Source organism: Macrobrachium rosenbergii, chromosome 56, assembly GCF_040412425.1.
Source record: "Macrobrachium rosenbergii isolate ZJJX-2024 chromosome 56, ASM4041242v1, whole genome shotgun sequence".
Taxonomy (NCBI): domain Eukaryota; kingdom Metazoa; phylum Arthropoda; class Malacostraca; order Decapoda; family Palaemonidae; genus Macrobrachium; species Macrobrachium rosenbergii.
In genome coordinates, this window is record NC_089796.1 from 39,852,102 (window position 1) to 39,867,389 (window position 15,288).

At 39.5% G+C, this 15,288-nt stretch overlaps 1 protein-coding gene across 1 annotated transcript in view; it reads left to right on the forward strand.

Moving 5' to 3' along the window:
- LOC136836355 (uncharacterized) overlaps positions 1–15,288 on the forward strand; it is a 450,152-nt gene that overhangs the window by 34,672 nt on the left and 400,192 nt on the right. The window contains exon 4 of the mRNA XM_067100539.1: positions 13,038–13,103. Coding sequence (XP_066956640.1) covers positions 13,038–13,103 — 66 coding nt within the window. The remainder of the gene's footprint in view (positions 1–13,037; positions 13,104–15,288) is intronic.

The following is a 15,288-nucleotide window of genomic DNA, read 5'->3' on the forward strand; positions in this document are numbered from 1 at the left end:
GGAGGTGGATAAACGAGAGATGAATAAAATCAAATCTTTGTTTTTACGTATTAAAACTTCCTTTTTACAACTCATGTCCGCACAATTTGCGATTCGTCAACCCGCGAATTAAATTGTGCAGGATAACCCTTCCAATTGACATAATATTGCGTTTTGCTGCCTCTCCTCCTCCTGTCCAAGATGGTGATGTCATAGGTTTCTGGTAATTCGGTAGGTATTAATTCTTCTCTGTAGAATGTGCCTTTTATTTCTTCTCCCCCTAAATCTTCTAAGATGTAAACTGTGGGATTTTGCAGAGTGACGAGCTTCTTGATTTTAAAAATTTCTAGAGTGTTTTGAACAGTATACCCCCTCCTGAAAACTGCGTTCCGGTTTTCGTCAGCTATACGTATGGTGTCTCCAACGTTCAAGGATGAAGTGACGCAATTCATTGTGGGTAAAGCGTTTTTATACATTCTCGAGAATTGATTTTTAATGTCCGCTTCGTTTCTCATAGCGTGCACCTCCTCGGGTGTGTGCCCCTGCCCCAAACTCTTGTGCGGTGAGTTGTTATAACTGTTAACTATGTCTCGCAGAACATCGATATATTTCAACATGTTGTGTGTGAGGTATCTGTATATGCGGTTTTTAATAGTTCTTATCACCCTTTCAGCTATAGAATCCATAAGGAAAGTACATAATTTATTCTGTATTGGAACTTTAATGATAGGTAAATCCTTTCTGATTATTTCTTCTTCATCCATGGAAAATACAACTTCTTTACTCTGCAATATGGATAGTGTGGATGAACCTTCACTTCTCCTTTTTGCTAATTCTTCTACTCTGAATTTATCTTCTTGAAGGAACTTTCTTGTGGCATTCTGTGTAGGGATAAATTGTCATTGATTTGAAGACTTATTTGATGTTGAGCGATTACTGCTTAATTCAACTATTTCTTTATTTCCTTCTTGTGTTTTAAACCGGCAATTCTTTGTTAAATGTCCTACTTTCTTACAAACCGTGCAGATTCTAGGTTTTCTACACTCATTTGTAAAATGATTTGTATACCCGCAGTTTTCACAGGCTGTCTTTGGTCTCGCCCCTTGAGCAGAATAATTCACTTGGGTTGAATTGTTTGTGTTTGAGTTTTGGCCATATCTATAGGGTTTGTGAGGTCCATCTTTGTTAGAATGTTTCTTCCTTTCTGATCTGGATTCCATTTTCTTTTAGTATTTTGGGCATATTTCCCTTGGGAGGTACGTGGTCTATTTCCTACTTGTCTGGAATTATCATAGAACTTATTATTCATTTTAAAAGTAGGATTATTATTTCTGACTTTCCTTTCATATTGTGCTTCTGTTGTTCCCACAAACTCCTTGGATAGATTTATCTCTTTCCTTTGGATTTCTTCTCTCATTGTCTTCAATGTTTGAAGGCTTGATTTCTTAGGATCAAGTTTTATTTTTCTGAAAGCCTTCTTTTCCTCTTCTCCAAGGGCATTATATATTGTTCCAAATGACAAGTAATTTAAAACATGTCGTAGCTCAACTAAGTTACGGGAACTATCCCCAAACTGAGTCTTGTCTCCTATAGTAATGCCTGTCTTCATTAAGTCTTCTGTTATTTCCTCTATTGCATTTTCCACGCTTGCGTACAAATTAGCAATTGTTTTATATTGTGGGTTAAGAAATCTAGTTATGCTGTATAAACTGTCAGTCTTATTTACTGGTTCCCAGAGTGATAAACAAATTTCTTTAAATTCTACATAGTTATTAAGTTTGCTAAAACTTGTGGAATTCAAAGTTTTATGTGCGTCTCCATGTTCTGAGCTGACTAGCAACAAGGCTTCATTTATTTTAGCTCTTTCATCTGTTATTCCCCCTGAAATTATACGACTATCTGCATCTGCTAGCCAATGATTTACAGTATAGGATTCGAGTCTACTTTTGTCAGTATTGGAATCATCCACCTGTCCACAGAAGTGTGTGGCGGTTGTTATTACTGCCGCCTGATTCATTGTGTAAAATTGTAAGGTGCGAGTATTATTAGTATTGTTACTATTATTATTACTGTTAGTAGTATTAGAATGATTAACACTATTTTGGTTCTGGTTAGTTGTGTTATTATTGTAAGTATTTCCTTGCACTACAGTGGAGTGGGAATTTAGCCTGGAAACTCGGCTTCGTCTAATTGTTGATGGTCTTAAATCGTAATGTGAATGTCTAACAGTGTTCAGTAATTAGTCAAACACTCTTTGCATGGCCACACAAAAAAAAATTATTCAATCAGAGTACACCGATTATATAAAAATTTTTTTTTTATATTGTACCAAAACTTTAAAAAATTTGTCAAACTGTCACAGTAAAAAAAAATTAAATTCTCTACTGATTTCAAGTGCACAAGTAAAACTTTCTTCAATACACAAAAGAAATTTTTATATGAAACTGGGCATCATATCATTAAAATTCATCACAATGAGTACACAATTTTATATATAACTCCTCAAATAATCATCACCATCCGAGTGAGAAAAAAAGAATAACTAATTCCATATCTAAATTATTTACTAAATAATTAATTATCATAGAGAAAGTAATGCTGGTATTTATGCAAAAGGAATTTTATTCACTAGAGAGAGTTTCCTTAAATTTCAATCTTATAGAAAGATGCAAAACAAATATATCTTCACTTATTCACATATTAAGAGAGAGGGCGAACAGTATATTCATTTCTTGCTGACTTACTGTGTTTGTTTTTGTGATATCGCTAAGTTGTTGTTCTTTCGGGGTCAGTCTTTCGCCGCTGTATCCTAGTAAAAAATAATTTCACTACGTCTGCGTTGTTTTCGCTGTGGTTTTCTGCCTTCGGAATCTTGTTGAAAGTTCTCTGCGTTGTTTTTTCAATCACTTCAATGAAACTTCGCAAACACTGGGCTTATTATCGCTGTCGGGGTCTTGTTGATGGTAACAGTTCTCAATGTGTTTTTGCTACTTCGGGACGCACTAATACTGTTTTTATTCACACTCGACGCTCTCTTGTAAGATGCTATTTCTTCATATAACTTTTTGTTTGATGTTCTATTGTAGGGTTTTATTTCTTCAGACAAGTTTTGCTCGCCGTCGTAAAAATCTAAGTTCATTTTGTAGAATTTTGTTTCACTGTAACTTAAATAATTGCACTGATAATTTCATTAATGTTCATTTGTTTTGTCTCCCTTTCTTGATCCAATTACGCTGCCACCATCTGTTATATGTTTTTAGTTTCTCTCTTCTTACCTTGATTTCCTCTAGATGTGTCCTCGATGTATCACTACCGCGGTGATGTGATAATTCTTCTAGTTTAATTATCTTTAAGTATTGATATCTCTCAGGAAGGCGTATAGAGGCGAGATCGGTAATTTCTTCTCTTTAATTAGTACTTAGTATTATAAAGATCAGTACAAAATTAACAGTTTACAGTGGTATTAAACGAAATCACTCTGGAGTAATTAACTTGACTCAGTCTATATGGGGAACACGGAAGCGAAGGGAGACGTACTCTCCCTCAAAGGACACAGTCTTAATCTGCTCTCTCCTGTTGATCTCCGGCCTGTTGAACCCCTGGAATTCTTGTTATCTGCAATCTCCACCTCCTTCTAGTCCTATTGGAAGGGGAGACCTTGCTGATAAATCATCAGCAAGGTCTCCCCTTCAAATAGTTGATTGGAAGGACTGTAGTGGGTGTGATTCAAATCTCTCCTTAGAGGACTTGATTGGAGGTGATCTTAGGAGAGTGTGTGAAAGACCCCTCCCTAGTATGTTTGATTGGAGGGTGTAGAAGTACATCACTTTGTCCAGCCCCCAATTTCCTGGAATTTCCATGAAAATGCCTCCTGTGAAGGCAGGGTTATAGAACCAGCTGCTGTAAGCTTTTTGGCTGTGCTGGCTCATGATTTGGTTAACTTAATCGCGAGGCCACTACTTCCCACTTTTATGATCGTTTTTATGGCTTTAATGCGATATACTGCTTTTGAGTTCATGCAAAACCCTGCCTCGATCAGCGTATTTGAATCACGATAATAACAACAGCTTTTAGGCATTATCACTGTGCTCTCTGTCTCTCTTTTTATTCTTAGGTCTCTCTCTCTCTCTCTCTTTAGTCTCTCTTTTCTATATTTCTCTCTCTCTCTCTTTACTTTTCTATCTAATTTCCCTATATATTCTACAGATATTTACGCACCTTCTCTGATCCCCATCCCATTTAGCTGGGCAGAAACAGCCTTAAGTAACTGCTATGTACAACTTGGAATGGAACATGAAAGTGGATTCAATCTCACGAACTGTTCGACTGATTTGTTAGTTGTCAATACAGACTTTTATATCCATTGCAGTTCCCGTTAGTAGATATCTATTCCCGATGTTGCTTATGATGGAGAAAGGATCCTAACCAGATGAAGCCTACCATAGATTGGATGAAGGGGAGCCAATCACTCTATCCTGACACACTCCAGCAAACTGCAAGTAAAAGAAAAGAAAAAACAACATGAGACTTAAACCACCCATCAAGCATTTACAAACAAAAACATACATACTTACATACAAATTAATCATAATGGCAAAAAATATAAAATCATCAAACATCCACGAGAAACTAAACACAAATTTCGTTACATTCCCCCTTACTAAAATAAAGGAAATCTTATTTCCTTTTTTTTCTCTTAAAATCACTTTCTCACTGCCCATTCACACTCAGGAACTGACCTTGACTTCAAGTCCATGGCCTCTCATTCACCACCTCTTTTTCACTCACTTCTACTCCAACTGCACTGGACTCACCCAGCCTTGGTTCTGAACCATTCACACCAACCTCATTCAAACTCTGGAGATTGATGTCTGCTCCAAGCTCACTAACACCTCACATGGCTCTTATCATCTCTTCCATGCTCTCATTTATTTCCGCTATGCTCTGACTCAAGGTATCCTAAACGCCTCCACTCACACTCCCTAGTGGTGCTAACTCTTTCTCATTTACACTTACTCTTTCAACACTTTCACTGAAAGGAAACTCACACATACTGTACTTACTGTCTTTCTCATTGTTTCTCCATCCAAATCTTGCTTATCCTCCCCCACATTCTTTGTACTCACCAAGTTCACTCCTTCCACATTCCGCTCAAATCCCTCAATATCAATTACACCCTCATTTGTACTACCACCAAACAAGACTGCAGGGGCGTTTTCACTCCTCACGTATACTGACTTCTCAAACCCCTCAAAATCAAACAACCCATCATGCATACTTTCTTCAAACAACCTAGCAAACATACCCTTACTCTACTCCTTTTAGACCTTCTCTTATGTTTCACCATCGCTGAGTTTTTATCTCCCGAATTTGTACCTTCTTCTCTTTCTTCACTCTCCTTTTCCTCCTTCTCCCTTAACAACTTCCTAATGAGATGCTCCATTATGCATTTTGGTGGTTCTCTCCATCTTCTCAACTGATTACAGTGTGCTCTTACAGTATTACCTTTGCATTTCCTTCTTCACTCCTCTCTTCTAACACATAACTCAGTCCATTTGACCACACCGTTTTTACTACATACGGACCTTCATACTTCTCACACATCTCACTGATTCAGTTTTCCTTTCTCAACCACTTCCTTAAACACCTTATCCCCCCACTCTGAAACTCTCAAACATTTCATTCACCTACCTCCACACATCCCGCTCTTCATTCAAATCCAACCTTGCTCTCACATACCTCTCATGATTCATAACATATTCACTCGGAGGCATACCAGTACTCTTATGTACTGACCCATTATACATCGCTGCCATTCTTCTTGACAACAAATCCCATTCATTCACTTTATCAGTCAACATTTGTAACAACTCAAGCAGAGTCCTTATAGCATGTTCAGCCAACCCATTCACACTCGGCATGTACGTATGGAGTTGCTACATGCTCGATACCTCACTCTCTCAATATTTGCTAAAACGGTCTGCCACCAAACTCCAGTCCATTATCACTCAACATTCTTACTGGCTTCCTCACACATGCAGGTAACAATACCATACTGACCACTCTTCCGACATTCTTACTAGCTTTATTCTTTACTGCTGCACAAACTCACCTTTACAACCATACCTACATTTCCTCTTGCAGTTACTGGCAAAGTAACTGGCTTAGTTACACAATCAATTGCCACTAACTCAAATGGTTCTTCCATACTCTACTTCAAAACAGGTGGGCTTGCATACACTCTCTGATATTTTCCCTTCTGACATTCCTTGCATGAAACTGCCACATCCATACAAATTTTCCTCAAATATGGGGAAAACATTCACTCTTTCGTACCCTCGACTAACTTAAACTTCCCCATATGTCCATATTTCTCATGGACTGACATACACATCCATACTGCCCGACTCATTGAGAATGCTGGAACATACATCAACTCTTCCATCCTCTCTCTTGCAAAATACGCCACTCCTTCACACTACACAAATCTCTGAACAAACCATATCCATTTACTCAACAACAAAGGCCATCTTCTCCCATGTACTCCCTCTCTAATACACCTTTTTAACTCACTCACTATCAAATTCCACTGCATTTCCTCAACATCCTCTGCTGTTAGCAATTCATTCTCTCTTGTCCAACCCCACTATATCCTCCTCTTCACTCAGACTTCTGTCAATCATTCCCACAAACCTGGCCATATTTACTGCCTCACTTTGAATTTTCCATATCACAACCTCATCTTTCAACCCAACTCCTTTCCCAACATCCACTGCCAATCCATTCTTCCTCAAGAAATCCTTCCCAAACAGGAAACAATACGGCATTTACTCATCTCCCAGTAGTACCACAAAACATGCTTCCACCTCAAACTCTCCCAACTTTACCTTCAACCTCACTTCCCCCCATCCAACCAATCTTCCCGCTATACCTCTTATCGACACATTCACTGCTCTCCTTCTATCATTCCAATTCACTCTCTCAACATCTCTAATCACATGTGCGTTCGCCAACGATATTTGGCTCCTGTGTCAACCAAACCACAGTACTGTCCTCCACTGATATCTACTCCCACAATCATTGCATTCCCCCTCTTGTGTACACATTGACATTTTTCTCTTCCGCCAACCAAATATCCTTCACTTACCTCCTTACTATCATCTTCCACTTCCAACAACTCCGACGTTCATACTTCACTGTTCTCCTCCTTCTCACACTTCCTTTCATAGCTCTTTTTTTTCTACAACCCAGTTATAGTGCACCCCCACTCAAACATTGCAGATGCAACTCTGCTCACTCTCTTACATTCCCTCATGCTGATACACTATAGGTCTCTCATCCCCAACATGTATGGATACAATCACCTTACTCACTTCCACCAAAACCTCCTGAAATGGGGCTACTTCAGGACACATCATAGCTCTCAGACTCTTCCGATACCATTTCAAATTTGACATTCCCAAACATCCAGGCCTCTTGCAAACTTCCTCAGTCACCTCTGCCCTCAGTTCATTCACACTTCCAGGCACCCACACCTTCAACCCTTCACTTACCAAATCATTCAATCCATACCACACACTTTCAAACATCGAGTCACTCCCCACACCATATTCTCATGTACTACTACCAATACTCTCGGCAGATACTCCGGTCTTATGTCTTTCATTTTCTCTTCTTTCCCTTCCCCAAGAAGTCTAAACATCATGTCCGCAACCATATTCCTTTTACCGGGGATGTATTCTACCACAAAAACAAAGTTACTGTTTGAGCAATTCTAGCATCCGCTTTCTTCATTTTCTACAGATACACTAGGGGTCAATGATCTGTACACACACAAACCTCACTCCATACAAAATGGTCGTAATGCTTTCATACAAAATCGCAGCACAACTAATTCTCTCCCAATAGTAGAATATGTTTGCTCTGCCGAACTAAACTCCTTACTTACATATGCTATTACTCTGTCCCTTTCAATTCCATTCACCACTTGTTTCTACATCAAACATCCACCCATCGACACTCCACTCGCATCCATATACACTTCTAACTTACTGGCATCTGCACTATAGTTAGGGTAAGCCAACTCCACATCCTTCACCATATTCTCTTTCAGTTTTACAAATGCTTTCGCCATCCTTTCATCCTACCTCACAACTGTACTCTTCTTACAGCCTGTCCATTCTTACAGTGGCTTTGCAATTCCCAAAATTCTTCCACAAACTTCATTCCAAACTTCATCAATCCCAAAAATCCACACAATTCTCGCTCTGTCCTGGGTCAAGGAAAATTTTCATTTTCTCCACAAGCTTTTCTGCTTTTCATACACCAGACTCACTCACCTTATGGCTCAAAAACTCCACCTCTTCCATGAACCACTCACACTTACTCACCTTGACTTTCACCGCCACTTCCTCTAACTTCTTCAACACTGCTATCACCAATCTCTTGTGCTCTTCTACAGTCTTACTCATCACCAAAATGTTGTTAAGAAACACCAACACATTCTCGTGGGAAAACCACTCAGTACCACATTCATCGCTCTCTGAAACACAGCAGGGGCATTAGCCAATCCAACACTGAGATTACAGAACTGATACTGTTTTTTTGTAGTTGAGGAAGCAGTTATCGGCCTACAATCATCTGCCACTGGGATCTGATAATACCCCCTTACCAGATCCATCTTGCTAAATACTTTCATCCTATGCATACTGTACACACAGTCAAACACCACACGCATAGGGATTCTTTCCTTCACTGTCACTTCATTTACTCTCTGATAATCAATACACATTCGCAGTCTCCCACCAGGCTTTCTTACTGGCACAATTGGACTATTCCAAGCACTCTTACTGCGTTCAGTCACTCCTATCCTTTCTAATTCTTCACACTGCGCTTCAATCTCGTGTTACCGGAGCTGGGAAATGTTGGGTTCCCTGATAAATCAGGGTGTCGTCAGTCAGTCGAATATGGAACTCTGGCAACCTAACTGTCCCAAAGTCCTCATCACCTTGACTCAACACACCCTTTCTTTCCTATAACAACTCATACACCTGCTCTTTCTGTTCCTTGCTCAACTTCTCATTCAGTCTTAAGTTTTTCTTTACTCCACTCTTCTGACTTTCCCTTTCAGCCATCACATCATATCTCTTAACATGTTTACCATTACTCAGATCAACCACACTTCTTAAGCTTCCCAATTGATCACCCAGATGTATGCCTCTCTACCTTTTCTTTTTCCACATCACCAGACACCTCCGGATCCTTTACACCTATGATTCCATCAAACACGTGCGACCCACCCTATCTCATAACATGCAGAGCTACCATCCAGTATGAACATTTCACCAAAACTTTCTGCATCAACCCCAACATTGGTTCTCCACCCTACTTTCACACTCACCAAATCTTTTGGCATTTGTACATCCTCCATTGCATACACCTCCATCTTCACTCTTACTTGTCCAGCCTCCTCCACATACAACTTCACACTTGTTTCACTCCCCATTTGCATCTCTATTATTTCTTGTTCCGGGTACACTTTTTTCTGTTTTCCTTCAAAAATGTTATCGGTACAACATAAAAATCATCTTTCTCCAACTTTTTCTAACCAACTCCACAAACCTTGTTTTCCTTCAAAAATGCATACCCCAACAACATATTCTTTCATTTTCTCACACCTTTCTGAAAACCACATTTCTGATACAACCAGTCAATCAATTTTCACTCTATCCACAAAGAACATTCTATAAAAATCATCCATTCCACATCCTCTATCCCTTCCACACTTGCTCAGATGGGTTCTTACATGTCCCTGGCCAAAACTGCCCAGAGGGTTCTTATTCTACAAAATTTATTCATAACAACTCTCTCTTACTCTGCTTTCCATCCACCATGGCAGTCTTTCATTTGATGCCCTACATTCCTGCAGCTGAAACACTTCAACTCTTTCGCCTAAGTTCACCAACATATGCCCTCTCTTTCCACTGCTGAAACACTCGCCATTGGCCCATCAGCAATCCACTTTCACATGCCCAGTCCTTCTACACCTGTAACACTCCCTACCACTACTACTAATTCCCATCCAGTTTTCCCTCACATTCACATTTATTTGCTCTACTCACACTCCCACTCCTAAACCTCTCTTGGTTTCTGCTCCAGTTCCTTTTCCCATTATTCCCCACATTCACTTGCAAATTCTTTCTTCCTCTTTCCACCCAATCTTTCCTATTCTCCTCTAACAAGGCTCACATCACACCTATCTCCTCACTCACCAAAGTGCCCTTATATGTCCTTCCATGTACCACCTCAGACCCAACATATATCTCCTTTGGTTCATCATTATCTACTCTCAGGTCTTTTATGATCTCTGAAACATCCTCCCAGTTTAAGCTCTTCCCCAACCACCGCTTCTGATCTTTTCTCTTCTCACTCAAAATTACCCAATCTTCTCTGGGATGGTAGGCAGGAACTTCCACATGAGGTGTTTAATTTCTTCAATTCCTTCCTCTCCGTACTTCCTCCTATCATCCTTCTTGTGTACAACACTTCCCTTCATTCTCTTGACCTGCCTAATCACTCTGCCTTCACAAACTCGTACCCTGGTTCACCCTCACACTTACTTCTATGGCTCATCTTCAATGGCCTTTCCAAGGACTCTCCCAGCCACTTCATCCACACACTACTATTCTCCCCATACTTCTGCCTACAATACTTCTCATACTCATTAAAAACTCATATGTCTCTTCCCTTCCCAATGCAAAATTTCTCAGTCCAGGGAACTTCCCTTATGAATACCATATTGGCCTCTTTGACCTCTCTCCCATTGTCTACAGTACTACTACTACCATTTTCACTCTTCCAATCATTCTCAACTTCTGAGTCCAAGCTATCCCTTCAAATCAAGGAACTTGACTCCTCTTTCCTCACACCTCTCCCCTTTCATGCTCTCTTCTTCTTTCCCTCTCTTCTCGTACTTTTCGCTTCCTCATTACTTTCATTCACCTCACTCATACCGTCCTCATCTATGGCAGGCACTTCCTTACTCTAACTTTGTACTCCCTTCCCTTTCTGAGAAATTTTCTCCTTTGCACCTTTTTCCTCAGCATTCTCACTCCCTTACACAACACCTGGCCCACTCTTGGCCACTTTCTTTGCCATCTTACACATTTTCTCATCCATCTCCTCTATCCTTGCAGCCAATCTATTTTCCCTTTCTTGGGCTTCCTCTAACTTATCATGCAGGCTGATCATCATGAACGTCAGCGTATCCCACCCCTGCTTCCAACCTTGCTCCCCTTCACTTGACTCAACACCTTCCAAACCTGCTCCCTCTGCCACCTCCAATTATGTACCTGACTCTTACTTTACTTTCAATGCTCCACGTTGGATGCCAAATATTATGTAGGTTTTTTTTAAAGACACTATTGGAGATGAGATGTCTGAGAACAAATTTAGAGGTTAATAAGAAAACTCACATGTTACGTATTTCTACTTTAATAACTTTAAAATTACAGAGGTCTGAAGACATTCAAACAGAACCCTGTCCTAATTTTATTTACATTTACCGCAGTTTATCAGTTATCATCTTTCAGTACTTAACCTAGCTTATTTCCTGCTTACAACTACAGTTTATCAAAACAATCTTCCTATATTCAACTTTGCCTAACTTAATACTACCAGTAATCAAATTATTATCAACAAATCTCCAACTCTGGTGCATGTCCCAAATAGTTCATTATCTTTCTCAGCACTTCATCTCAGAATAATTCAAAGACAATCATGAAAGTCAGTATATAATTTGGGGATCACCATGAAGTTTATTTTAGTTATGGCATCCAAGTTGAGGGCGGAAATTACTTTAGAATCTCTTAATGCAGTCTTTTCTACACAAAAGCACTTCACTCATTACTAACAAGAATCTGAGATCCCATTTAAGACAAAGTCAGCTAACAGATATTTATGCACCTTCTCTGATCCCCATCCTATTTAGTTGGACAGGCACAGTCTTAAGTAACTGCTATGTACAACTTGGAATGAAGCATGAATGTGGATTCGGTCTCACCAGCTGTTCGACTGATTTGTTAGTTGTCAGTACAGACTTTTATTTCCACCGCAGTTCCCGTCGGTAGATATACATTCCCGATGTTTCTTTTGATAGGGAAAGGATCCTAACCAGATGAAGCCTACCACAGATCAGATGAGGGGAGCCAGTCACTCTACCCTGACACACTCCAGCAAACTGCAAGTAAAAAAAAAAAAGAAAAAAACAACATGAGACCTTGAACCCATCAAGCATTTACAAACAAAAACATACATTCTTACATACAAATTAACCATAATGGCAAAAAGATATAAAATCATCAAACACCCACGAGAAACTAAACACAATTTTCATCATACAAACCCACTTAGCAAAAGCCACCACAATATAATTGGTGTAACATTATATGAGATAATTTTAAACAACCGAAGGTCTTAGTGTAGCCTTCAGCTGGTAAGGTTTCATTTTCAAAATACTTGACAAAATTTATCATCTGATGTTTGTGGAAGGCTAGGTATGAAAACTATGACTTTTTGTCCGTACAGAAATGGTGGGATTGCTGCTGCGTGTTTTAGATCCTTTGCTTTACCATTAATGGAATATTGTTCCTCTGCCTGAAGTCAGCATCTTTCCAATATTTTAATTTTTTTAAAGTTAAATTGCTCACCTTGTGTGTACTATTTTCTCTAAAAATGTAAATATTTTTACCACTACCTGAAAATATCCTGTGTAGCCATATTCTCTTAAGCTACATTTCAGCTAAGAACTTTTGCCATTCCCTTCAGCATTTGTGCCTTTAGATCTAATGTGTGCTACTAGTTTTGCAGAGTATCATCATTTATGTTCTAGAAAGATGCATTTGATCACACAGACTGGTCAAAGAGCCCTTTTATTCACCTTCTGTGTACACTGTGAAACAGTCTCCCTCACTGTGCTATTGATGTTGATGTTTGTAAGTTGGAGAGGTTATAATAATAGTCGAAAGGTCCTAGTTTTCTGATACATGCTTTTCTTACAGCGTCAGCTAAAGGACGGATGTCCTACAGATTCAAAAGAAGTTGATGGCTCCACGTTACTGAATGAGGTGGGTGCAGTGTAATTATGTTGTACATTTGTTTTTGAGAAGTACCAGTAGCTGTTATCATTGAGTTCAGTACATTTTTGTTTTTCCTTATTTTATCACATTTATAAAGGAGGAAAACCCTTGATAGGTGGTTATATTTGTCTCACACATTCTCTGTACATTGTGTTAACTTATATAAATTGTATAATTTCAAATTTTGGTCTGTGTTTTTTTTTTTCTTCAGGTAACAAACTAATTCTCACATATATATTGTTACTCACCAGCCTTGGCCTTGGCAACGGAATGCTATGAAATGGCTGACAGTAAAACAAAATAAACTGAGAAAATGGAAAGAAGATGATTACTAACCTTCGGCACTCTTTTTAGTCAAATTGCTGCAAGGTGTAATTATGCTCAGTGAACAATTAATTACATTTACTCAATTAGTAACAATGGTTTACAAATTAATACTAAGGGCACATGTGAATAATAATAAATAAGCTGAGATTATAAAGATTCAGTGGTGCCGTAAAAGATGAAATCCCTCGTTGCATGTGGATAGGTCCTGACGACGAATGAAAGGGCGAGCTGAGAGTTCTTTTGGTCACTCATAATAAAAGCATCTCTCGTAGGCATCCAAAGGTGCTATCCAGTTATCCTGAATTGGGACACAAAACATGGGTCAAGGGTTGGCAGTCCTGTGAAATGTGTGAATTGGGAAGTATACGTCCGTTTGTTAGTAAGGCCAGTAACTGTCTGAGGTCGAATCTGGGCGTGCCCGGGTGATGCTGAGGCAGGAGCACTTCAAGGTTCAATATGGCTGCTGCATCAGGTAGGGCTTCCAGTCTTTGTAGAGGCTCTCATGGCTACCTGGAACGGCACAAAATGTTGACGGCAAAGGGGGGAGGATACAGGAAGGACAAAATGAGAGAATTATGCTATGTGGGCAGCCATTTGCACATCGTTTGCCTTGGGGGTGGCCATTTTATGAGTGAGGGTTAACCCTGCACATAAAATAACCCCCCATATTAGTAGACATTTCGTCCTTAACAGGACAAAAGGTCTGTAAGAACAGGATTAACCTGAGCAAATGCAAATTACTCTAAAATAATTAAAAAGTGGTTTTGGTTGGCTGGCCATCAAAACATACTCTCATACATAGAATAACATGGCACTACTAATGCCAAGAGCATGTGCTTGCACTTATGTAAATGAAGTACTGTCTGTGGGATAAAGGTTAAAACTGAATATTAAGGTAACTCGACACTGAGGTCACAGAATTGAACTAATTGAATTTCAGACAGATGCAAGCTAGCGCAGCACTACAAGTATACATTAAATACTAGGCTACTAATTAAATGCAGCATAAAACACGTAATAGATAGTACAGTACAAAATTCATATAAAAATGCCCATACTTAACGCTAACAATAATGTGCCTACGTTTGTTTAAGGAATGTACTGTCTGTGGGGTTGATTGAATAGAATAAATCTATTACTAAGGGAATGCCCCACAGAACTTAGCTAACGCAGCACTATCAAAGTGACTGATGCATCCCTACGATAAAGGAACAGGCTAAATACAAGTGGGTATGTTGAGCTGCATCCCAAACTCTAGTAATAATAATAAAAATAAGGTTAAATATGATACAACTGGGTATCTCAATTGAATATGTCACAAGTAAGCAAATAAAATACTGCAACATGGGTGTGCTGAACATCCTTTCTGGATCAATGGCTAGGATTGCTCTATTAAGCTAAGGCACTGTTACAGCTATACAAGATGAGTGCCATGAGAGCTCAGTGGCTCTGATAAATACAAGAAATGGGATCCTAAGGCTGTGTGTAATATATACATGGCACTGTGCCAAGGCACCAGGGCAGGGAGAGCACCTCTGTCATTATTCGAGTTTCAGGTGCTTGATCTTTCAGCAGTAGCACTGGAGGTTTAGCCCCTCGATGCGGGTAGCCTTCCAGTTACTTCTCCTGGGAAGTGCTGGAATTGTAGTTGCAGATTGGAGCCAAAGACGTTTCTTCAAGGTGTGCTTCATTTCTGTTATTTTTTCCTCAGAATCAACTGTAGGAATAATTCCTGGATCTACTGGTGGCTCTGACTCTTCTAAATCACCCTTAGGCAGCTTGGATAGCTCAGAGGAAACCAGTGGGGTTAATTCCCGGGAAGGCTCAGGAGTACCTTTGGAGTCTA